The 24,827-nt window shown below is 41.8% G+C and overlaps 1 protein-coding gene across 5 annotated transcripts in view; it reads right to left on the reverse strand.

Annotated features, from left to right (window-relative positions):
* Positions 1 to 24,827, reverse strand: part of ADGRB3 (adhesion G protein-coupled receptor B3) — a 458,204-nt gene that overhangs the window by 107,465 nt on the left and 325,912 nt on the right. For all 5 annotated transcript variants that reach the window (XM_079970372.1, XM_079970373.1, XM_079970371.1 and 2 more), the window contains 2 exons: positions 4,987 to 5,113; positions 3,253 to 3,356 (listed from right to left, as the gene is read on the reverse strand). In XM_079970372.1, coding sequence (XP_079826498.1) covers positions 3,253 to 3,356; positions 4,987 to 5,113 — 231 coding nt within the window. The remainder of the gene's footprint in view (positions 1 to 3,252; positions 3,357 to 4,986; positions 5,114 to 24,827) is intronic.

A 24,827-nucleotide genomic window follows, 5' to 3' on the forward strand; every position in this document is an offset into this window, starting at 1 on the left:
TTGGGGTTTCTAGTGGTTTGCTTTGCATTAAGTCAGGGATGTTCTCCTGGCAGCCCGTGGTGCAGATCTGTTCTCCAAAGCAATTTTATCTGCCCATTGTTACTCCTCCTGGTTTCTAATCAAAGTGTTGTGAGAGCCTGAGTATACTTTCATTCATAAATAAATAAATAAATAAATAATAGTGTGTGTGAGAGAGCCATTCCACTCTTTAATGTTACATCTCTCTTTCAGTTTCATATAAGACACCTGGGGGTATGCCTGAGTGAGTGCATGTGCCCCATAATTGTGAAGTAAGGCAGATGCAAAAGAGGGCAGGACTCCCACACCTGCAATAGATGTGCAGGATACGAAATTTCAGCTGTTGTAGCTTGCCATGCAGTTTAAGCTGTTGCAATGTCCTCTTCTGCAGAACTATTAAAGGTGGGGAAGCCTTGTCCTATTTTGCATCTGGTCACCCTACCGTAAAGCCTTTATGGCTAGGAAGTAAAACATGATTGTACCATACAAAAAAGTATGCATGTTTGTTCCTATCTTCAGAATTAATTTTTAGAAAGTTAAAAGAAGAAGAAAGTATTGGTTTGTGTGGCCAAAACCCCTGCCACCTATTGGGATCCTGCCCTTAGAACAAAGTGGACTCCTCAGATATATGTCCTTCCCTGTACTAAAGAAAACTCACTGTAGGTAAGAATCCCACATGCTATCCAAGGATTCAAATAATTCAGGCTTTGCTCCATTTTGTTGTTGTTGCTGTTTGTGCATTACTACTTTTAGTAAAGACTGGGATGCGTCACATTTACACTCATTTTGGAAACAAACAACCTCAGTTGGGTGTAACATTTATGGGTATAGACAGCACCAAGTTTATCATTTAGAGACTGATACTAACTCTAGGACGCAGGTGGCGCTGTGGGTTAAAGCCTCAGCGCCTAGGACTTGCCGATCGAAAGGTCGGCGGTTCGAATCCCTGCGGCGGGGTGCGCTCCCGCTGCTCGGTCCCAGCGCCTGCCAACCTAGCAGTTCGAAAGCACCTCCGGGTGCAAGTAGATAAATAGGGACCGCTTACCAGCGGGAAGGTAAACGGCGTTTCCGTGTGCGGCTCTGGCTCGCCAGAGCAGCGATGTCACGCTGGCCACGTGACCCGGAAGTGTCTCCGGACAACGCTGGCCCCTGGCCTCTTAAGTGAGATGGGCGCACAACCCCAAGTCTGTCAAGACTGGCCCGTACGGGCAGGGGTACCTTTACCTTTACCTTTTTACTAACTCTAGGCTTCCCTAGTCTTAGACTCCATCAAGTGCTAGAAAAGTAATCCCACAATGCACTGGGCCAGCTCTGCCAAATAATTAGGTGTGAGGACAATGATGTATTCACCCTCAAGTTTCCCCACCATGATGCTGCTAGGCTCACTGTGTTCATTTAGATCAGAGCTTTCCAAACTGTGTGTCACGACACATTAGTGTGTCAACTGCAGGGTATAAGTGTGTCACCCAAATGCTCCCAGCGCTCCTCCTGGGGCTGAAAAGGGGTTAGTTTAACCTCCAGTTTGCTACAGTGTCACAGAATGATACATTTCTTAAAAAGTGTGTCACAAGCATGAAAAGTTTGGAAGGCTCTGATTTAGATAAATGTGTAACTACGAGAGTATTCACCTATGGTTTTTATGTGGATTTAATCATTTATTTGTTTCATCAGTACCATGTAGCAATAAATAGTACTGATAAACCATCAGTTAGTACTACAATGTTCTTTTAAAACTATTTTTAAAATAATAATTTCAAGAAGTGTCCACTTGGGAAAGGATGAGCTGTAATCATAATTCACTGTCATTTTACAACTCACAGACAGATTCATCCCCCCTACATCTAAACTGCAGCAGCTTCAGTTGGAATTTCTCCATGGCTTTCATTTGTGAATGTGATCTATGGGCAGCTCACACAGTCAATCCTCAAGATGATCCATGAGGATGTGTTCGCATAAGAGCTGTGGTAAGGAATGTGCGACCATCCAGATTTTGTTGGATGACAGCTCCCACAATCTCTGGCCATTGGCTGTGCTGAGATTTGGATGGGAATTGGAATCCAACAACTGGAAGGCCACAGATTTCCCCATTTCTCACACAGAGCATGTCTTGGATCTCATCAAATAGAGCTGGGCATGTGGAAATCACTATAGGAAATCTCAGTTTGTGCGGGACGTTCACTGTGCTAATGTTCACATGGGGACACTCAAGGAACATTGTGTTAAGGCAAAATCGAATGTGTGAAGTTGCCTCAGGTCAGAAATTACTGAGGAACCTTTGAGACCCAAAGTCTGAGTGATAAAGCAAACAAAAGCAGGACTTGTTTGTGTCATAAGGCCAGGATCCTGGAGTAGATATCATCTAAATTCTCATTTTAAAAAGAAATCACTGATTAGAAGTGTGATTATAATGAAGGGCTATCACTTCAACCCAGAGCTCTTTTCATCTTATTTATTTACAATTTATTTTTTTGATTTATATACTGCCCTTTATCAAAAGATCCCAGGGTGATGTACAATGTTTAAAACATATTTTACAGAGAATAATAATGAAAGCATAATACAAAGCATCATAACAGACAGCATAATAACAAAACAAACTTAATAACAATCCTTCCCTCACCACCTTCAACAGGCCATGCATTATTTAATGGCTGAAGGCCTGGGTAAAAAGGAATGCTTTCCCCTGGTACCTAAAGATATGTAAATATGGCACCAGGCAAGCCTCTTTCGGGAGAGCATTCCACAGATGGGGAGCTACTACAGAAAAGGCCTGTTCTTGTGCTGCCACCCTCCAAACCTCTTGAGAAGGGTCTCAAATGTCAAGTACAGGGCCTGGGTCTGTTCATATGGGGGAGATGAAGTCCTTAATGTATCCCATAAGTGGGATTCTCAACTGAAATGGCAGGTCCACACACTCTTCTCCAGTGAATTGAAAGGGGAAACCCTTGACGGTGGTGGAGCTCTGAATGTGGCTTCCCCAGTGTTGAGAAGAAATGGTGATAATAATAGCAGATATCATTAATGCTGAATAGGAAGAGAAAATAGGGCATTTGATCACCACCAGGCCAAGCTTGAACAGAAACCGTGTCAACCTAATCAGACTTATTAATACGTTACAACTCTTCTGCAGTAGCGATCTTGTTTTTTCCTAGATTAATAGAAACCCTTCTTCAATGACCCCTCAGTTCTGAATAATTGCACATTTCTATAAACCCACATGATTCAATTACATACCTCCATAGTGCTGCATAGACAACTGCTAGGGTGATCAAAGCCAAGCATGAAAGGCCACTGCCTACTATAAGGGTTACTGAGGGAGCACCAGATGATTCCATGATCTGTGGGTCATAACAAACATCTATCAGATAAAACCATGTTCCAGTAACTAAAGCACAAAACCAAAACAGGAGAGATGGATATCTGATGTAGTGATTAGCCACATCATCTAAATAGCATTGCCAACAAGTAACCACGTCTCTCTACTTCAGCCTCTGTCCTAGCTCCTAAAGTATCCGAGGCCTGGGTATTTACAGAATACCAAGACAGTAACCCCACTGGTCTTTGATGATATCCTCAGTAGTCTATTTTATCTCATGAAAATAAATACATAGAATTTTTTTAAAAGAGAGAATAGGGAAAGCCAACAGTCTGATGGCCACCCATAACATTAACTGACATTAAAAAGCTCTCTAGGTTTTGCTTTGAGGGGGGAAAACTACACAAGTAAAAATGGTTTTCCTCCTTGAAAGGCAGATGTATTTGGATAGCAATGTTCTAAACAAATTGTGTGATTTATTCTGACAAATGTAATGCCAACTAATTTCTTATCCAAAATACAAGATCAAACTTTCTAACTCTACAGTAACTTTGCCTTAAAGCCAGCATTCATTTTCTTTCTGTCTCTTAGCAGCTAAGAGAGTACCAATTTAAGAAAAAAAGAGAACAAAACGTATGCATCATTTGTAAGATCTGGACCTCTGAAACAATAGCACTGCTAATGTTTAATATTTATAGGAGCTGAAGTATAAATGACCTTGAGGCAGAATAACCATTTTTTTTTGAGCTATGAAATTACCTCCAGCACCCCACCTTTGCACTACACACAAGCATTTACACTGGTTTTGTTGGTTTTGTTTTGTTTCAAAATGTACACATTCAAAACAATTAGACCAGGAAGTTTGCAGTGATCTGCTGCTTGATTTAGCAGTGTGCTGCTGAAAAGCCTCAAGGCTCCAGTATAAATTGCATTTTATCAAGATACAATTTGTAACCGAGGTGAGGCAAACTGTATATCTTATCCAGGTTTTTAAGTTTATTTCTGCCAAATACTTCTAGTTTACTGCTGAGAAGAACCTTGGCCACACACTGAAAAGCTTTTCCCCTTAAAGCTTCAAGGTGCTTGCTCTTTAAAACAAAAAACAAAAAACACCAACCAACCTATTTTATAGGCATTAATACTGTTGAGTTCCTATTTCTCGATCTTCATCATTGCATTCATACTAGAGGGTCTATTTTACAAGATATCAACAGACAGCATAGATTCCTTGTAATGCCCAATGCAGAACTGCAATCTGTTTAACTAGTGTAGCTAGGTTCCTGCTTCTACCAGCAACAATAAAAAAACCTTGTATATTCTTTTTCCCCTTCTTTTTTTTAAAAAAAAGAAAACCCAGGACTGTAATACATTACATTACAGTTACTAAGTTTTCTCTAAGAAAACAGGAGTACCTCAGCACTTGAAACTGACTAGCATTTAGTTATAAGGCAAAACCAGCAATTCGTTCCCAAAAACTAAGAACTGCTAATAGATAAGAGAAAAGCCAGTCTTTTCCAGACCTGCAACGCTGATACAATTTCTCATCTGAGTTAATGCTGGACACATAAAAAAACACACCAAAACCCCTCCCAGTCATTGCATTAAACTCAGGGCTTTTTTTTTTCTTCTTTTCCCCGTCCTTTGTTACTTACTATTTCTCTAGGTTGCTGAGCCAAAATGGCGAAGGTAGAGAGACGATCACATAAGCATTTCGTATGGGATGCATCGGTAAGCACAGTTTTACATCCCTGGGTGGACCAGGTTCCCAAAGAGTCGTTCCTGCAAGAAGAGAGAGGGAGGGAGACAGAGAAAGAGGGAGGGAGAGAGAAAGAGAGAGAGAAAGAAAATCGGGATAATTACGGCTGACGGTCAATTCCTTGAAGAGAAAATGCAGTTTAATTGAGAGCAGAGTCTAGTGTGGTTCCCGGACAGAAGAGATCTACTTGTTGTTGAATAGGACTTAATTTAGATGCATCTCCAGCTGTACAGTAATGCGGGGAGGGGGGCGAGAGAGGCGGCGAGGGAGGGGGACAGAAGGCAAGCAGGCAGCTCGGCGGCGCGCAGTGAGCTGTCCAGAGCTCTTGGTGCTGAAAGGGCTCTGTAAGAGCTCTCTCGGCTCGCCGTAGAAGCGGAAGCCTTCCCCGCTGCCCGCCGCTTTCCCAACTGCTCAGATCCCTGCGAAAACTCATAGCGGGGGGAAATAAAACAAAAGACCCTTGTGGTTCGCCCACCCCCCGTCTTTCATACCAGCTCTGCCACGTTTTTGTGAAGCTATTACCTCGCTCCCTCTCTTCCGTGCGTGCGTGCGTGTGTGTAATTTAAATGCAGATGGCTCTGTAATATCTGTCTGATTAACACTGGTTAGATTGGCCAATTCTGGGTCTTCTTTTTTTCTGGCTAGGATTTCGTAGGTGGTGTGGCTATTTTGTTCTCCTTGTGGGTTTTAAAGCTCAGCCTTGCGGATTTCACCCTGGAAACGGGCGGCAGCGACTGATTCCTTCTCCAACTCTTCCCTTTTTCGCCTGAGCTCCAGCGCAGGGGTGGATTTCAGCAGGGCAGCGCATCGTTCAAGAGACACCAGTTCGCCCTCCAGACATCCCTCCGTCCAACTCGCCCTGCTTCCCTCCCTCCTTTTCCTTTCCATGGTGCTGGTGGGTGTGTGGCGGAGGAGGGGAGGGGGGGGGACACGGGACACACAAGCGCGAAGAGATCGTTTGCTGGGGCTTTATCCACTACCACCGTGTTCTTAAAGGGGGGGGGGAGCCTCAAGAAAAAAGAAAGAAAACGCCACCCTTGATTTGATTAGCAATTTAAAAAGTACAAAAGCTTCTTCTCTAATCCTCCCCGGTAGAACAATAAAATGGTATCAACCCGCGTTTTCCTTGTGCGGAGAAAAAGAGCAAGGCGGGAGTAGGGGTGGGTGGTGGGTGGGAAGAGAGAGTCGCCTTGTTTTTCCATGTGAATCAAAGGGGTTACGGGGTCTCTCCTCAAGGAGAACTGCTCGGCCTCTTCGGCCTCAAACCAGTTTTCACGCATTTAGTGTTTTGCGAATTGGAACAGGCGGGTGTCGTTTCCTTCCCCCTCACATGCCTTCGCACAAGCTCTCTCGCCCCCTCCCCCCGGTTTCCAGAACCAGGCTTCGTATGCAGGGATTCATGTATTGCCTAAGCTATCTGTGCACGGATGCCAGGAAGTCTCCTGCCAGCAACAGCGAGTGCTGTGAATTCCATCCCCAAGGCACTTAAAAACAAGGGGGAGGAGGAGGTGGCGAGAGAAGGAGAGGGAGGGGAAGAGCGCTTTCACCTTCAAATTCCTCCTCCTCTCAACTCCCTTTGAACCAGCCCTCCTGCTCTGGCTTTCCCACGTCTGTTCGCGACGAGGACTGCGAGCGCGGACTCTGGAGCCCCGGCCATTTGTGCTCCGAAGCGCGCGCCTTCCTATCCCACCAGGCGCCACTTGCCTTCCACACCCCGCGAGCTCAATAGTTGGCACTACAAATGGCTTCGGAGCCCAGTCATAAACAAAGCAAAAGACGGGGGCGGGGGTGAAGAGAGTCCCCCAAACTGCGCTATTCAGGATCTCCTTCGGTACCCTGTCCAGGCCAGCTGTAGCCTTCAAACTCACAAACGCCTAAAAACTCCAGGACTATTTTCCTTTAAATTGTGTGTGTGTGAAAAATTAGTATTTATGTTGTAATTCACACAGACATATATAATTGGTATATATTGTCTAATTTCCATACACACACGCGCACACACACACACACACACACTCATATACTGGAATCTACCTGCTACTGATTAACCTCACCTACTCAATTTATTCATCCCTCTGAATCTTGTCTTGTTGTGACACGCTGTTAAAGCCCAAATGAAATACATTTATCAGGGGTGATTAAATATTAAAGAAGATGGGAGCTTAAGGGAAACTGACGTGGCTTAACACATAAAGGCAGTGTTATTATCCATTCTCAGAGACGTTTAATACACTCAGGGGTGAACTGGCCATGGAAAGGATAGGGCAGCTGCCTGAGAGGTGGGTCTCATGAAAGCTACCATTTCCCGGAGTTGATTAGTGCAGCTGGACTGGCTCGCTTGATTGCCACCATACTTTGTCACAACCCTCAGTTTGTTTCTAAATTACACCACTTGTATCCAACTCCTAGGTTTGCAGAAACACTACAAGCTGGAGAGCAGAGTGAGATTTTCTCGGCTTCTAAGAACAGGTAAATTGGCTCTCACACCCATTAGGCTTAGATAATGTAAGACTCTTTGCCCCTAACCCCCAAAGCCCCATTGGGCAAACACAAAGTTTTGCCTGCATGTTGTAGACTTCTGTTTTCTTTTTCTTCTCCTTCTCCAATATGCTAACTCGAACTCCACAACTACAATTTTCCTGAGGTTTGAGGCTGGCTTGTCTGATGGCAGAGAGGGACAGAAGAGACCGAGAAGCCCTACTGACTGTACAGAATTTACAATGCAGCCCTTTGGACACTGCATTCATCTGAGCTACTCTGCAAGTTACTTTTGCAGCCAGACTGCCTTTGAAAAATCACCTCTCCTGGGGCTGATTCCCATGCCTCATGCCATCAGAACCACTCTACCTAGTTGTCTAGTATGCCATGCAGTTACTTCCAATGCCAGCATCAGAGGCCTTGATGGAGGTGTGGTTGTAGCATGGGAAATACTCATGAGATCAAGGCAACAATGTAGTGCAGATTATGGAACTTCAACATGCTGCAACTGAAACATGAAAGCCAGCCTTGGGGAAACGGCTTTGCAGCAAGCAAGCAAGCAAGCAAGCAAGCAAGCAAGCAAGGATACTGCAAAGGCAAGCTGCACATTGGACCTAAGCTAGCTGAAACGTGAAGGATGTGCCATTTATATTTATTTACTATGAAGAACTGCTCTACCATGTGTGCTGCTCTACCAAACACAGAAGTGCAATTTTGACCCATGGGATTCAGAAAGGAAAGCAAATATTGAATATTTATACACCATTGTGTCAGTAATTTCCCAAAAACTGGGCCAGTATTAACATGCATGGCCGATTCAAAGAGATTTGGCTAAGTCCACCTATTGAGCTCATACTGAACTGTGAATTGACCCATGGGCATTTCTGTTTGTACTCTCAAGCCATTGCATTGCAACTGAGTGAGGCCTTAAATGAGCGTTGAAGGTATTAGTGAGCATGGGGAATGAATACAAGCAGAACTTACTCCTTCCTGCAGTGTGTGGAATGATGCATGTGTGTGGAGAGGTTATGGCCCATCCTGGGTGAAGTGAGGTGTCTGTGGACTAGGCTGGCCACTGCCATGCCACAACTCCGATTTGGGCAACTGTGGCATCAGGAGCTGCCTTTGCAGAGACATGGAAACCTGCTCATGTCTCTCCTTAGGCAAAGTGCTCAGGCATTAACAGACCACCCAAGGACAACTGCAGCAAAGAAATCCAGGTCAGTACCTTGGGTGGATAAGAATCTAAATTTTTTTTTTAAATATTTATTGAGATTTTTTAAATACAAAAATAGTAAACAATATAACATATATCATAACATATTGTCAAAACTTCTTTGGACTCCCTCACGTCTCCCGCTCCCACTTGCATCATTGCAAAACCTTTTCCAGCAATTTATCAACTTATTTACATTCTTAAATCTTATTCATTTAATTTAGTCTGATAATTCTCCAAAAAATTTATATTTTCCTCAATCTCATTTATCATCCAGATTACGTCTAATTTAGTGGTGCTCAATTATTTATGATCTGGCATCCTTCTTAACATTCAACCAAATTACAGTGTTTTTGTAAATAAATCCTAAATTTCTTCCAGTCTTCTTCAACCCTCTCCTCTCCCAGGTCTCGGATTCTGCCGGTCATCTCTGCCAATTCCATATAGTCTATCAGTTGCATCTGCCATTCTTCCAGTGTGGGTAGATCTTGGGTTTTCCAATGCTTAGCGATGAGTATCCTTGCTGCCGTTGTTGCATACAGGAAAAAAGTTCTGTCCTTCTTTATCACCCTCTGGCCGACAATACCCAGGAGGAAGGCCTCTGGTTTCTTAGGGAAAGTATACTTAAATACCTTTTTCAACTCATTATATATCATTTCCCAGAAGGCCTTCACTCTAGGGCACGTCCACCAGAGGTGAAAGAATGTTCCTTCATTTCCTTTACACTTCCAGCATTTGTTATCAGACAAATGGTATATTTTGGCAAGTTTAACTGGGGTCATGTACCATCTATATATCATTTTCATTACATTTTCCTTCAAAGCATTACATGCAGTGAAGTTCAACCCAGTGGTCCACAACCTTTCCCAGTCCTCAAACATAATGTTATGCCCAATATCCTGTGCCCACTTTATCATAGCCGATTTAACCATTTCATCTTGTGTGTTCCATTTTAACAGCAAGTTATACATTCTTGAGAGTACCTTGGTCTTAGGTTCTAACAATTCTGTTTCCAATTTAGATTTCTCCACCTGGAACCCTAACTTTTTGTCATTTTTAAAGACTTCTTTAATCTGAGCGTAGTGTAACCAGTCTCGCACTTTATCCTTCATTTTCTCCAAACTCTGCAATTTCCAATTGTCTCCATCTTTTTCTAGTATTTCCCCATATTTTGGCCATTTGGCCTCCATATTGGGTCTTTTTTGGGCCTTAGCTTCCAGAGGTGATAGCCACCTTGGAGTTTTATTTTCCAATAAGTCTTTATATTTTGTCCAGACATTAAACACTGCTTTTCTGACAATATGGTTCTTAAAGGCCTTATTGATCTTAACCTTGTCATACCATAAGTATGCATGCCAACCAAAAGCATTGTTGAAACCTTCCAGATCCAGTGTGTCAGTGTCTTCTAGAAGTAGCCAGTCTTTTAGCCAGCAGAAAGCTGCGGCCTCATAGTACAACTTTAAGTCTGGCAGGGCAAAGCCCCCTCTTTCTTTCGCATCAGTTAGTATCTTAAACTTAATTCTGGGCTTTTTGCCCTGTCAGACAAACTTAGATATATCTCTCTGCCACTTCTGGAAGCACTCCGTCTTGTCCACAATCTGTAGTGTTTGGAACAAAAACAACATTTTTGGCAATACATTCATCTTGATAGCAGCAATTCGGCCTAACAAAGAAAGTTTCAATTTTATCCAACTGTCTAAGTCTCTCTTAATTTCTGACCAATATTTTTCATAATTATCCTTGAATAGACTCAGATTTTTTGCTGTTATATTTACCCCTAGGTACTTTACTTTTTTAACCACATTTAATTCTGACCTCAAACCACAAAAGCAGCAGCAAATACTCAATGCTCCCAGCTGGAGCCATCAGCTTTTACAAGAGAGGCAGAGCTGCTGCCCTGAAGGAATGCCCCTTGTTGGTTTATGGGGAACAGCCTGCCACAGCAGTATGTCATATTGGTCTCATTGCAGAGCATCACACAGGATGCTGTATTTGCTGAACACATATTTGCTGTACAAAGATGTAACAACATGTGATAGCATGTGTCTCACCCTTTTATCAGGGCAACTCTGCTTGCTTATTCGGACCTAGGATTTAGCCTTGGAACCAATTAAGTTATTGATAAAGAGGGCAATATCCTGTTTCCTATTGGGAATGTTTTCCTAATTATTCCTTCTTTTGTTATAAGGTTATATTATAAAGCAAGGTGTATGTGTTTTTGTGTAATAGTTATAAAGTGGCACACCTACCAATATTACTTGCTGGTTCTATGTCAAGTTAAAAATTAAAAATGCTTTAGCTAAATTTATTTGCCCAGGTTGACCAGTTTCAGAATGGTGCAATACAGTTCTCAGCTAGGGCGACTTCTGTGACTCTAGCATCATTCTGATACAATTTTAATTGTTTCAGGATTGCGTTTTTATTGTTGTGAACTACCTTAGAGGCAGAAGATGGCCTATAAATGTATTTCCTTATGTCCGATAATATATTCAAATATATGAATATTTGAAAATGATCCCTGTTTATGAGGACTTTGAGTCTCAGGACTGCCTATCTATATGATGAGGTTTTAGCAAAATGAATGCCAAGTTATTTCCCATTCATCGTACATAATCACAGCATCTTCTTTTGAGTTTAACCTTCTCTTTTGGGGATATTGCAGTCACCTAGCACTGGATGTACTGTATATTGTGCATGAGAAAACACTGCATTCCTCAAGGTTGTTCATCCTACTCCTATTTCTGGTCTATTCATTAGCAATTTGACAGCCTGTGTTATCACAAGCCAACAACAAAGCAATACAGTAAAATTATTAATAAACAGAAGAGTAAAAATATGCAATGCCCTGAAAGCCAGAGTTTACATACTATGACAAAATAAATAAGATTCTGAGCATGAGCATATTTAATTCTTCGGTTTCTCAGTGACTGAGCATTCCCCTTCTCCAAATCCCCAGTACTGGAGTGCTCATTCAGCTCCATCCTTTTGTCAAATGTTACTTTTATTTTTTATTTATTTGAGTTTACATGCTGGTTATGCACTCCCCTGTTGGGCTAAGTCTGCACTTGAAACAATAATTCAGCCCCATTCAGTACCCACATTTTAGATTGAGATGAGACCTGGTGCTTTAAAATGTTACCTTTGAGCATCTTTGTGCAGCAAGAATCACGCACAAAGATGGCAGTGCCAAAATTGATCACAGAGTTATGATCAGGCCACACACGATGCACTTGCAGCCACATTTTGTAGATAGCATGCCCATGCATGAGTCTTAAGTCTTGATGAAATATATGCTGCAAATGTCATATTAACTGCAGTGCTATTTTGTATAATTAAAAATAACGATTACTGAGAATGTGCCAGGGTACTACTGTAAAATACTATTCATGTAGCAATGCATTTATCACATAATGTACACCAATTACCACATTATTCTCCTCTGATGAATCCTTGCCAATATAAGAAAAAAAGGATTTGTTTATTACTGAGTGGATTGTTATTCCCTTACTCACATTGGTGACTCCTGATTCCAGTTACTAATTAACTGAGTAATTGCACACCAGTGTGCTTACAGGATATAAAGCCTACTCTTACGTGCTATGGGCTTACTTTAGTGATGCAGGATGGTGCAGAAAACTTCCACTATTGTCAGATAGTTATGGAAATTTATGCACAGGAAGACTGACCACAAAATATTTCTCCTTAACACCACATTTAGAAAAACAATTATGCCATCTTTGATTTTCACATCAAACACCACTTGGCCAGATGCTATGTGTAAACATGGAAGGAAGACGCAGGATCTGCCTTGTTGAGAAAAGTGCTTTCTTTCAATCTGTCTTTGGAAAGGGCAGGCCAGGAATCTTGCCTCAGAATGGTACTCTTACTTCACTCCTTTAGTCAGAAAGAGAACCTTTGTTCTCCTTACTAGAATTCAGCTAGTCAGAATATTGGAAACAGATTCACAACCTCGGTCATTTCACCTCCTTTACTCTTCCAGTGCACTCTATTGCTATAGGGTAGTGCAGGGATGGGGGAGGTCCTCTGATCCTCCAGACTTTATGGGATTTCAACTCCCATCAGCCCCAGTCAGTATGGCCTATAGTCAGGGATGATGGGAGTTGGTAGTCCAGCAACACCTAGATGGCCACAGCTTCCCCATCCTTGGTACACAGTTCAGTGAAGAGTGTGCTTAGGGTGTGCTGAAGCCCACTGAAATCAATAAACTCAAACAGGCCTAACTATGTTGAATCATGGTCATTGATTTGAATCTCACAACCAGTTGCAAGGGAATTTGTGTAAGGGGAATCTTCATATTCCTCCTTCAGGCCACAGCAGCTAATAACATTTTCTCTGAAAAGTTCATATCAATGCATTTTAAACTCCCAAGTGACTCATTTGATTAGCATCTTTCTTATGCTTCATTTAAACAAGGGGGGAAAATACTGAATATATGAAATGAACAAATATGAGAATATGGATATAAATATTCTGCCATTCAAATACCCATTGGATTACGGACTGCAGTTGAAATCAGACAGATTAGCAATTATATTTTCCCTTCTCAAGTATATAGGAGGATTTCAGCATTTTGGTTAATGTAACTAAACACCCTCTGGATGTGTACGTTTGCCAATAAAACAAAAACAAAAAGCCCTGAGATTTTCTTTTCCTGATCTCTAAATCAAAAATTAATCCCATTTAAATATTATTTTTGCAAAACAAATGTGTATCTGGGCTAGAAACCAAATTTTAACCCAATGAGATTTGAAGCTGCTCAGGAAATAAACCTTAGGAAAAGAAACTCAACTCCATAGGATTTATCACAGTAACACTAAAGTAATGAGCATATGCTATGTATTGCAGTAGCTCAGTTATAATGCCTGAACAGCCAAACAAGATCTTCATACCAGCTTTGCTGCCTTCTATTCTGTATTAAATAGGTAGATATTTCCCCCTGGACTTATGTAAAATTCATGAGGTGTGGATTTAGTATTGACATGGAACACTGGAAAGGAAGTGATTGACGCTGTAGGGGGAGAGCACAATCTGAACTATAATTTGGCCATTTTTCTATCTTCATTCATTCCAGAGATAAACTATATACATTTTGCCTGCTTCAAAGACATTATGAGGCCGATGACAGATACTGAGACCCACTGGTGCCAAACTGTGGATCCCAGCAATTATGACACCAAGGTCACACACAAAAAGCACATTTGTGCTCCACAGGAGATATCAGGATTCAGACATCTTGGGCCAATAAACAAATGGTTTACTGGACTGGAAGTGAGTTGTGTTACTATATTTCCTTGACTTTCCCTTTCTCTTGTCCCTTCATGCATTTGGCTTCAGCTATTTCCTGGTTCTTTAAGCCATGGTCTCCTGCAATGTTTGAACTGGGAGACTATAGCTTAAGCTGGCCAGAACAGAGGTGCGGAGACAGTTGTCTCCTTTTGTGAATGGAAGCTCCTACCATTAATGGAATGAAAAATTAGGACCCAAGGCTATGAATCTACAAAGACGCTAAAGTTATGGGATATCTAATTCACATTAAGGCTGCAGTCCTGTACACACTACTGGCATCCTACTGAAGACAATGGGTGTGATTAAACTAAGCTGTTGTGTGTGCAGAACTGTCCACTCATTAAATGGGACTTCTCCCTTCTTCTCCACATGCACTGCGTGCCCCTTAAATCTGCTATGGGGGTTATGGGGACCCCCCTCAGAACAGGCTTAGAGGCTACATGGGGAGGAGCAAGGCCATAGCTAGGGGGTTGTGAGCTGGACCCCCACCAGGGGTGCAGGCGATCCCCCCCCCTCAAAATTGGCTGAAAAATATGTCCATAAATATACAGTGGTACCTCGGGTTAAGTACTTAATTCATTCTGGAGGTCCATTCTTAACCTGAAACTGTTCTTAACCTGAAGCACTACTTTAGCTAATGGGTCCTCCAGCTGCTGCCGCGCCGCTGAAACACAATTTCTGTTCTCATCCTGAAGCAAAGTTCTTAACCTGAGGCAATATTTCTGGGTTAGTGGAGTCTGTAACCTGAAGTGTATGTAACCTGAAGTGTATGTAACCCGAGGTACCACTGTAAATGTATCGATTATTGCCTCATAAGAAATGGTTTTAAATAGGGGGAGAATTGAATGGGGGGTGGGTTGGAGGAGAGGCAGAAATAAGAGCTATTTTGTCCATGGCTAGGGGGTGCATTCTGGAAGGTTCTGCCAAGGACGCAAGAGCTACGGCTCTGGGTAGGAGAGGGGGGAAAGTCCCACTGCATGAGTGGATCTCATTCCCTCTATGTGCATGTCCCTTACATTGAATTCCACTCAATGGGGTTTAAGCTAATAGTGTACAGTATGGAATTTGTGCCTTAGACTGCAATCTTATATTCACTTATATTCACAAGAAATCTAGGCAGTCTACATAGAATAATATAATATAATATAATTATCAATGCTACATAGATAATGCACAACTATGCTTCTGAATAGGCATAGAAAGGGTTGTGATGTTAAGCTGTTTTGACTAAATCCCTCAAACCAAAGCAGTGCCATTGTCTTGAGGATTGCACTGTTTCGATGCTTTAAAAAGCACACCTTACTGAGAACACGCTGAGTTGAGAATCTATATTTTATCTCCTCTGCAAATTCACCTTTGAATTTAGGGACATTTCAGATGTTTTAATCCAGGGGTGGGTAGAAGGCAGATGGTGATGTACCATTAGATCACTGAGTGATTTGGTGCAGATCAGCAGGGCTTCTGACTCTCAGCTGTTTAACAATAAGAAGAACAAAAAAGTTGCTGAGATGAAAAGAGCAGAAGGGTGGGAAAACCAGAAGTGTGCTTCTGTGTGACTAGATCGAGAGTTCTGTCCTGAACTGAATGGGGATAAGCATGTGCTTGGAAGCACTCTTTTCCTTGATTCTGAGTTGCCTCTAACACTATTTTGCCCCTGGCTCCGTTTGGTAGATTTCAGGGTTTTATGAAAGAAAAAGAAGGGCTGGTATCCAATGAAATAGTTCCACTAGTGCAAGGACTTCTGGCTGCACAATGGAACTTCCTATCCCTCTCTTCTCCCTGCATGCTATCATGTGTACTCTCTAGATCTATTCTGGGTTCCTCCCAACCCTTTGGCACAGATTTGGGGAGGGGGCATGGAAGGAGACCAAAGGAAGGGGGAGTTCTGTTGCACAAATTAAAATCCTTGCGCTAATGGAACTGCTTCATTGGATACGGTCCAGGGTAGATCCTTCAAGCCTGAAGTCTACCCACTCTTGCTTTTAATCTATAGATTATAGGTGATGAAGGGTTTTTTGGTGATTTTCTCCCAACGTGTACCATGGCCTCTAGTCATGTGCTGCCTTATTAAAGTACTTATTGCCATAGGCCTAAAATAGAAACGTCAAAAACTCTTCCTGGAAATAAAAAATTGTGTGTTTGCCAATGACTGATGAAAGACTGCTGCTGCTGTTAATTTTTCCTTAAATGACAGGGATATTTAAAAATGCTACATAGGGTCACTATAAACTTTGGCAGCGTGGGCAGGCCACTAATCTTTTACATGTAGCCTTGGACAGTTGGGGTGCAGAATAAGCAATAAATAGGCATATGCAAAAATACTGAGGACAGAAAGGACAATGTATTTCATTTCCATATACTTTATCAAAGACTTTCTGTACACAGGATCTTTCTTCTCCCCTTAGCCTGGGCACTCCATACTTCCATGGCATATGAAGTAGGAGTGCACAGCAGTTTCAGTGAATCCTGAGCCAAATCAGGGTGCTTTGGAGCAATTCAGAGCTTTGCCGAGCTGATATAGGATTTGTATAAGGCAACATAAACTGAAGCAGGCACCACCAGAAAAACTTGTTGATGCCTCGGCAATTCGGATCGAAAACAAGAGCAAAACAAACCATTCAGCAAAAACACTGCTAAAAGCAAAAATGAACATCTCTAAGCTTATCATATCAAGAAAAGGCTGGGGTGCAGTGAGGGAAAGGTCTGCAGAAGGGGGCCTTACTGTTGTGAGCATAACTCGTCTCCAACAGAGTTTTGTATTTAGATGCTCACCTGTTTGGGTCCCTGCTCTCTTAATGCCAAACTTCTGAAAGGTGCTTGCTCAGTAGATCTGTGGCCTGCTTTCCCAGCCTGCTGTGGTATACTGCACTCATTTCTCATTCCTGGTTTCTGCTGCAGGAACAACTGAATGATGCTCCTGAGCATAATCACTTTGTTTGTTTGTTTGTTTGTTTGTTTTAAATGCTGCTGGTATTGAACACTGGTCACTATCAAGTTGCAGAGTGATGTCATAAATCTTTACTCAGGTGGAAGTCCCACTGAACTAAAGGGGGCTTACTTCTGAGAAAACACACATAAGGTGGAATTGGGCTGTCCGTGATGTTAGTCTCCTGTGCCACAAGGGAAGGAAGAAGGGCTGTAGCTCAATGGTAGAGCATCTGCCTTCCACATCCCCGGTTCAAACTGCAGAATCACTTGGTGTACCTGGGACAGACCCCTGCTATGAACCATAGAAAGCTGCTGCCCCTCAAGGTAGTCCAGGGTTTCCCAAACTTGGGTTTTTGGAGTACAACTCCCATGACCCCAGTGGTCAGGGATGATGGGAATTGTAGTCCAAAAACAGCTGGAGACCCAAGTTTGGGGAAACCCTGAGTAGACTATGCTGAGCTGAATGGACCATCAACTTGATTTGGTATAAGACAACTTCCTACAAAAATCTCAGACACTTGCTTATAGTTCTCAGAACCAGTCCCAACACAAACATGGTATTAACATACTAATACTAGTAAAACAACTAAATATTAATACAAAATAGTAAGCATGATTCTTTCCCCATATCCTTAAGAGTCTCCAACAAAGCCAATGGTATGAGGTCTTTGCATTATGAAGCCCTGTTTTATTCCTCTGCAACACAAGGTAGAAATGTAGCTGAAATGGGTAGGTGCAAGATTTAGACCAGTGTTTCCCAAACTTGGATCTCCAACTGTTTTTGAACTGCAGTTCCCATTATCCCTGACCACTGGCTCTGCTAGCTAAGGATAATGGGAGTTGAAGTCCAAAACCAGCTGGAGAGGTAAATTTGGGAAACACTGATTTAGACTAATCACATATTAATTAGAATTATAAAATAATTTAAGTGCATGACATGGATAACAACACTAAAGAGAATCAGCCACAGCCATAAATCAAGTATTAATTGAGCTACATAATACTAAAATGCTGTTTCCAACTAGGAGTGCCTCATCTAGCCCATCAACACCAAGTTTAAAGAATGTGCTTCTAGAAAGTATTGAGACTCTATCTTGGGGGTAAGATATGAAATTCCCACATTTGTGAAGTTGACTTTCTACATGTGCTTGTGGAGTGGAGTGGACTTGTAAACTCAATGCATTCAAAAGATTGTTCTTGAAGATCATGATGGAAAATAAGTCACATAGCAGTCTTTAACTGATCAAGATATGCTGAGCAGTGAATTCCTTTCCCCTGCCACCTGAGAAGGATTCTGACTGGATGTTTGCAACTCTTTTATGATCCTTTATGATCCTTCACGCTACACCAAAAGAAGACGAAAGAAAGAGCTACAGCTGGAGCAAGGAAACAAACCCACAACCCGTTGATTGAAGTGCTCAGTGACAGACTGAGAAGGATATGAATGGCTATATTTGAAAGCTCCTTCATCTCTGTGGAATACCCTAAATCTGCCAATTTTTTTGACTATCAACTGCTACATTTAGTTCAAAACATCCATCAAAGGACTGTGCAACAATGTATTCAGTGCTGCGAGAAAGCAATCCATTACACTGCTAAATGGCTCTGTATTTAACATTTGCACAGGCATAACTGCTTAAGATGCTATGATAATCACCAAATGACAACAGCATGATCAGTGTCACATCAAGTTTTGGCTTTAGGGTCGAAACAGACGCAACAGGAAGGTCTCTGATCAGATCTCCTGGCTGCCATCCCCACTTTGAGGCAGCTGTGAGGGCTGCTAATTTGATCAGGGAAAGAGTACTGGGGTAGGAGGGTTATTCCTCTCTTCAAAACCATTTCCATGATCTACATCTACTCCCAAACATCCTGTTAGACCCATGTGGAGAAATGCAGATACTAGCACCAAGCCTCTAGTTTTCAAAAGGCAAATAAAAGAAAAAAGGAGGTGATTCTCAAACAGGTGTAAAGAATAAATGAATTTTTATTAAGTTGTCCAATGCAGTTTGATAAAATCTTCATCAGGAGTGATGGCAGTAACTTATCCTAGAACCAAAAATAAATATTGTGCTGGTCTGGATATTTTGGAAGGACATTTCTGTCCCAGCACATCAAATTAGAAGTATGTTGAGCAAATTAATAAAGCTTACATCTGTCTTAGGCAGCTGGATGAGGGTCACCTCATTTTGATGTTGCTTTCCTCTATCTTCTACTTTCACAATACAGCATTGTGGGGTGGTTTAGAGCAGAGAAAGTGCATTTGGGTGGAAGCCCTAACACCACTCCCAGCATTGCTTTCTGGTCAAATTGGCTATGCTGAAGTAAAGACAACATATTAGAAGATTCAATCACAGATATCCCGCATTGCATCTGTTTGGGCCATTTGTTCCAACACAACTTGGAGTTTATTTTTCAACAAGACTGGAGCTAACTTCTAACAACAACAACAACAATTTTATTATTTCTATGCCACCCATCTGACTGGGTTGCCCCAGCCACTCTGGGCAGCTCCCCCCCAAAATATTAAAAACATAAAAATACCCATACTTAGGTTTGCGCACTAAAACTGAACATGTAAAAAGTCTACACTTCAATGGGGATCAGTCTCTGTGCAGAAGTAACTGCACTCTTTCTTGTTGTGCAAGCAATTGACATTCTCCTGCATTCTCCTGATACATAGTGGTTTGTGAGAGTGCCATAAAAATGCAGAATGCAATTAATTTATATTAGGTTACTTTCTTTGGAATTATATTTGGATTACTTAATATATGGAGTTTATTATCCTGAATAAATTTTCCAGAGTACTCAATAATGATGAATATAGAATAGTTATTGAGGAAGGCAGAGGGGAGGCAACATCTCTGAGACCTGCCCTCCTACCTAGCTAGGTGGTGCCGCCACCTGAGGATTAAGGACAAGTCACTTCTCCAAAACTGACTGCAAAAATCAGAGGATTCTTACCAAAGAAACATGGCAGCAAACCCAAAATCACAAAACATGCTCACACATCAGAAAACAAAAATCTATTATAGGCCATAACAGGCCTATAAAAACAAACTAGCACACATCAACTGGATTGCATGCCTGTAAAACAGAACTAAAAACCGTAAGTTATATAGAGGGAGAAATTATAAGGAATGCATCTCAGGGAGCCTAGCCCACATATTCCTGTTGTCCAGAAAGAAGCATGGTTTCAATGAACACCTGTGGTGGGAGGCTGCCCTCAAGGACATGAATTAACAAGAATGATAACATTCCCACTTTCTCTGAGGAAAGGTAAGAGAACAATCATCCTCTGAGATGAATAATGGCAAGTCTGCTCACAGGGAGGTAGCTCAGGGAAAGATGGAGATAGTGTCCAGCACTTTCAGAGATGCTGATGAAATTTCACAGAGTTTGTGCTACCCAACCTATACTCCCTTGTCACATATGACTTTGGGAGCCCTCTCACCCTCTGAAGGAATAACTGCTGAAGAGGACAGTGCTGCAATATAACATGTTAAGTGGAGGAGGACAAAGATGAAGGAGGGGACTTGAGCCAATGTGGTGCAGTTGATAAGGTGTTGGACTGGGATGTGGGAAAACAGGGTTCAAATCCCCATTGAGCCATAAAGTTAATTGGGTGACTTTAGGCCAGTGACTATTCTTCAGCCTAACCTACCTCAGAGGGTTGTTGTGAGCATCAAATGGGGAGGAGGAGAACCATGCACGCTGCCTTCTGGGTGAAAGGCAGGATGTCACAGGTGGTACATGACACCAGTCAAGCTTGCAAAAATTTACCATTTGCCCGAAAATAAATGTTGGAAATGTAATGAGACTGAAGGTACATTCTTTCACCTTTGGTGGACATGCCCAAGGATTAAGACATTCTGGGAGATGATTTACAATGAAATGAAAAAGGTATTTAAATATACCTTTCTGAAGAAACCAGAGGCCTTTCTCCTGGGCTTGGTCGGCCAATTGGTGCCAAAGAAGGACAGAACTTTCTTTATGTATGCAACAACAGCAGCAAGAATACTCATCGCGAAGTATTGGAAGACACAAGATTTACACACCCGGGAAGAATGGCAGATGAAGCTGATGGACTATATGGAATTGGCGGAAATGACTGGCAGAATCCGAGACCAGGGAGAAGAGTCGGTGGAAGAAGATTGGAAAAAATTTAAAGATTATTTACAGAAATATTGTAAAATTAATGAGCTTTAGAAAGATGGTGGAATGAAGTTATATGGCTTTGGCAGAAATGTTATAAGGAACTAGGTACAGATAGACTGTTAATGTATTAAAGGGAAAAAACAAGGTCAGAATATGTTAAGATTAATTACAGGAAAGAAAACAGAGGAAGATGGAAAGGAGTTGCTGAAACAGTTAATTGAAGTGGAATACAAAAAGGGAGGCGTGAGGAAGTCAATGAAACAAGTGAATGAACACCATATAAGGAACACCATTTCAGATAAAACCACAGCGGACTTTGCTACCAAACTCTGTCAATTTGTCCTTACCCACAACAACTTCAAATTCGGTGATGACCTGTTCCTTCAGATCAGCGGCACAGCAATGGGCACCCGCATGGCCCCACAGTATGCCAACATCTTCATGGCAGATTTAGAACAACGTTTCCTAAACTCCTACCCACTCAAACCTCTCTTGTACCTGCGATACATTGACAATATTTTTATCATCTGGACACATGGTCAACAGATCCTGGACACCTTCCACCAGAAATTCAATGATTTTCACCCCACAATCAACCTAACAATGAACCAATCTATGCAAGAAATACATTTTTTGGAAACTACTATAAAAATACAGGATGGGCGCATAGACACCACCTTATACCGTAAACCAACTGACCGACAAACATATCTACATGCCTCTAGCTACCATCCCAAACATACCAAACAGTCCATTGTATATAGGCAGGCACTACGTTACAGCCGCATCTGTTCCAATTCTACAGACAGAGACTCTCACCTAAGAGATCTACAGCAAACCTTTTTAGAACTAAAATACCCAACAGATGAAGTTAGACAACAGATCAACAGAGCCAGACTGATACCCAGAGAGAACTTGCTGCAAGACAGACCCAAAAAAGAAAATAACAGAACACCTCTAGTCATCACATACAGCTCCCAAGTTAAAACAGTACAACACATCATCAGAGATCTACAACCTCTCCTGGACAATGACAGTTCTCTTTCTCAAGCTCTGGGAGGAAGACCTTTCATTGCCTACAGACAGCCACCCAATCTTAAACAACTCCTAACCCACAATAATACTACAACCAGACTTAACACGGACACTGGCACCAGAGCCTGCAATAAACCCAGATGCCAACTTTGCTGCCACATACACCCGGACAACACCATTACTGGCCCCAACAACATCACACATACCATCTCGGGACTATTTAATTGCTCATCGTCTAACATTGTGTATGCCATCAAATGCCAACAGTGTCCTTCAGCTCTCTATATTGGACAAACAGGCCAAACCTTACGCCAAAGGATAAACGGACATAAATCTGACAATCAGGAATCACAAGACAGAGAAACCAGTAGGAGAACACTTCAATCTCCCAGGACATTCTATACAAGATCTCAAAGTAGCTGTTCTATTACAAAGGAATTTCAGAAATAGACTGGAAAGAGAAGCTGCTGAATTGCAACTTATTACCAAACTTAAAACCATGGAGAGACCTGGTCTGAACAAAGACATTGGATTCTTATCTCATTATACATGACAAAGCCATTTTTCACCTTCTCACCCCTTGCTTTTTCCTGTAAGACCTATTGCAGTCGTTAAGAGTCGTCAACAGGCTCATCACAGCTATCTGCCAATCACCCATTCCCACCACCCTTCTGAGTAATACCCCTCCCCACCTTCTCACTATATAGAAGGGTCTGGTGACTTCTGTTTCAGTGTATCTGAAGAAGTGTGCATGCACACAAAAGCTCATACCTAGAACTAACTTAGTTGGTCTTTAAGGTGCTACTGGAAGGAATTTTTTTATTTTGTTTTAAGTGAATGAAAGATAAGCTTGAAAATATTGGAAGTGTTTTTAATTGTTTTTGTTTTGTTTTGTTAATTCAATGTTATATGTAGTGTTTTTGTTTCTGTTTTTGTATTGTATTATATTGATTTGTTTAATTCTTTTTCTTTCTTTTTGTAATCTTTAAACTCTTAATAAATATTATTTTTTTAAAAAAAGAAAGGCAGGATGTCAATGTGGCAAATAAGTGGGGGAAGCCCACCATCTTGAGCTAAAAGGGGGAAAAAATGCATAACAAGTAGTGAGATTGTGAAAGGGGAGAGTTAATTTGAAGCTGGCTGTATGAAAACAACAACAGCAACAACAAAGGGAGACCTGCAAGAAAAGGTAGTTGTATAATCCCGCCCCTAACAGGAATGTCCATATTCAGGGCTTGCAGGGCAAGGGGACGTTTCAGGAAGCAGGAAAGGAAAAAAGGAAACCCTTTTCTTTCCTGCTCTCTGAAAGTCTTTCCTTATTATAGGTAAAGGTAAAGGACGCCATTTACCTTCCCGCCGGAGCAGTACCTATTTATCTACTCACACTTTTGACATGCTTTCAAACTGCTAGGTTGGCAGGAGCAGGGACCAAGCAACGGGAGCTCACCCCGTCACGGGGATTCGAACCACCAACCTTCTGATAGGCAAGCCCTAGGCTCTGTGGTTTAACCCACAGTGCCACACAGGTTCAGGGCTGACTGCTTTGATCAACCAGATGCATATGGGAAGCACACAGGTATGACATGAGTGTATAAGCCCTCTCCTCACTTATGAACTCCAGCAATTAGTAGAGTTTGGAGACAACAAATAGTCATCCTGGCTAGTACTCACGGATAGCCTCCAGGTGTTTGTCTAATTCCCCCTTTAAAACTATTCAAGTTGGTGGACATGTCCACATCTTGTGGTAGCAAATTCCATTGACTAACTATGCGTTGTGTAAAAAACAGTAATTTCTTTAGTGTGTCCTGAGTCTGGGATTGAACTTTGGAGCCCAATCCAGAGAAGAACTCTAAACAGGCTCTGGGGTTTTATAGCATTCTACTAACAGTTTAATCACTGCAAGGAAAAGATTTCATTAATTGGAAGAGGGAGTTTATCAGAAATGTTAGTTGTTCATTCTGCTCACGTAGAAGTCAAATTCTTATTGATTTCCATGAATCCTAAATTAGGCCACCGTAGCAGCTCGGCTCTGCAGCTTTCTGTTAATACCTCCAGACAGATATGGCAGAATTGCTTGCTTTCACAAAGTGCTGCATTGTCAAATGTTTGTATTCCCCCCCCCCCCAAAAAAAGGGAAAGCTATTGTACTGTTAAATATTTGTTGTATTTCCAGTAGTGGGTTTAAGAAATGGCATAGAAGCAGAACTGTACCCGTTTATATTCAGAAATCATCTACACTATACTGCCCAAAGGCTAAATTCATACAAAAATATGATTCCGCCCTCCAAAATTCAAACCTGGTTCTTAACTATACAAAATACATGGGCGCTCTTACAGGTGTGAAGAGTGAGTTTGCTTGTGTAGAACTAGGCACCTGCCTCTTTACAAACTTGGAATGGACAGTCTGATCCTTCCCTGCTTTGCCACCTATCAAATGTTTAAATCGATGATTCTAAGGTACAAAGCAACATTTTACGTGAAGCCCTTGCATGTTTCTCACAAAGCACATGCTCAATAATTCTCCACCATCTTCTTTTCACACAAGGGAGTTCTGATGCCAACTGCAGTACTGGGGACATAGGAGACTGCCTTATATTGAGTCAGAGCCCTTTATC

Source organism: Podarcis cretensis (assembly GCF_951804945.1).
Source record: "Podarcis cretensis genome assembly, chromosome: 3".
Lineage (NCBI taxonomy): Eukaryota > Metazoa > Chordata > Lepidosauria > Squamata > Lacertidae > Podarcis > Podarcis cretensis.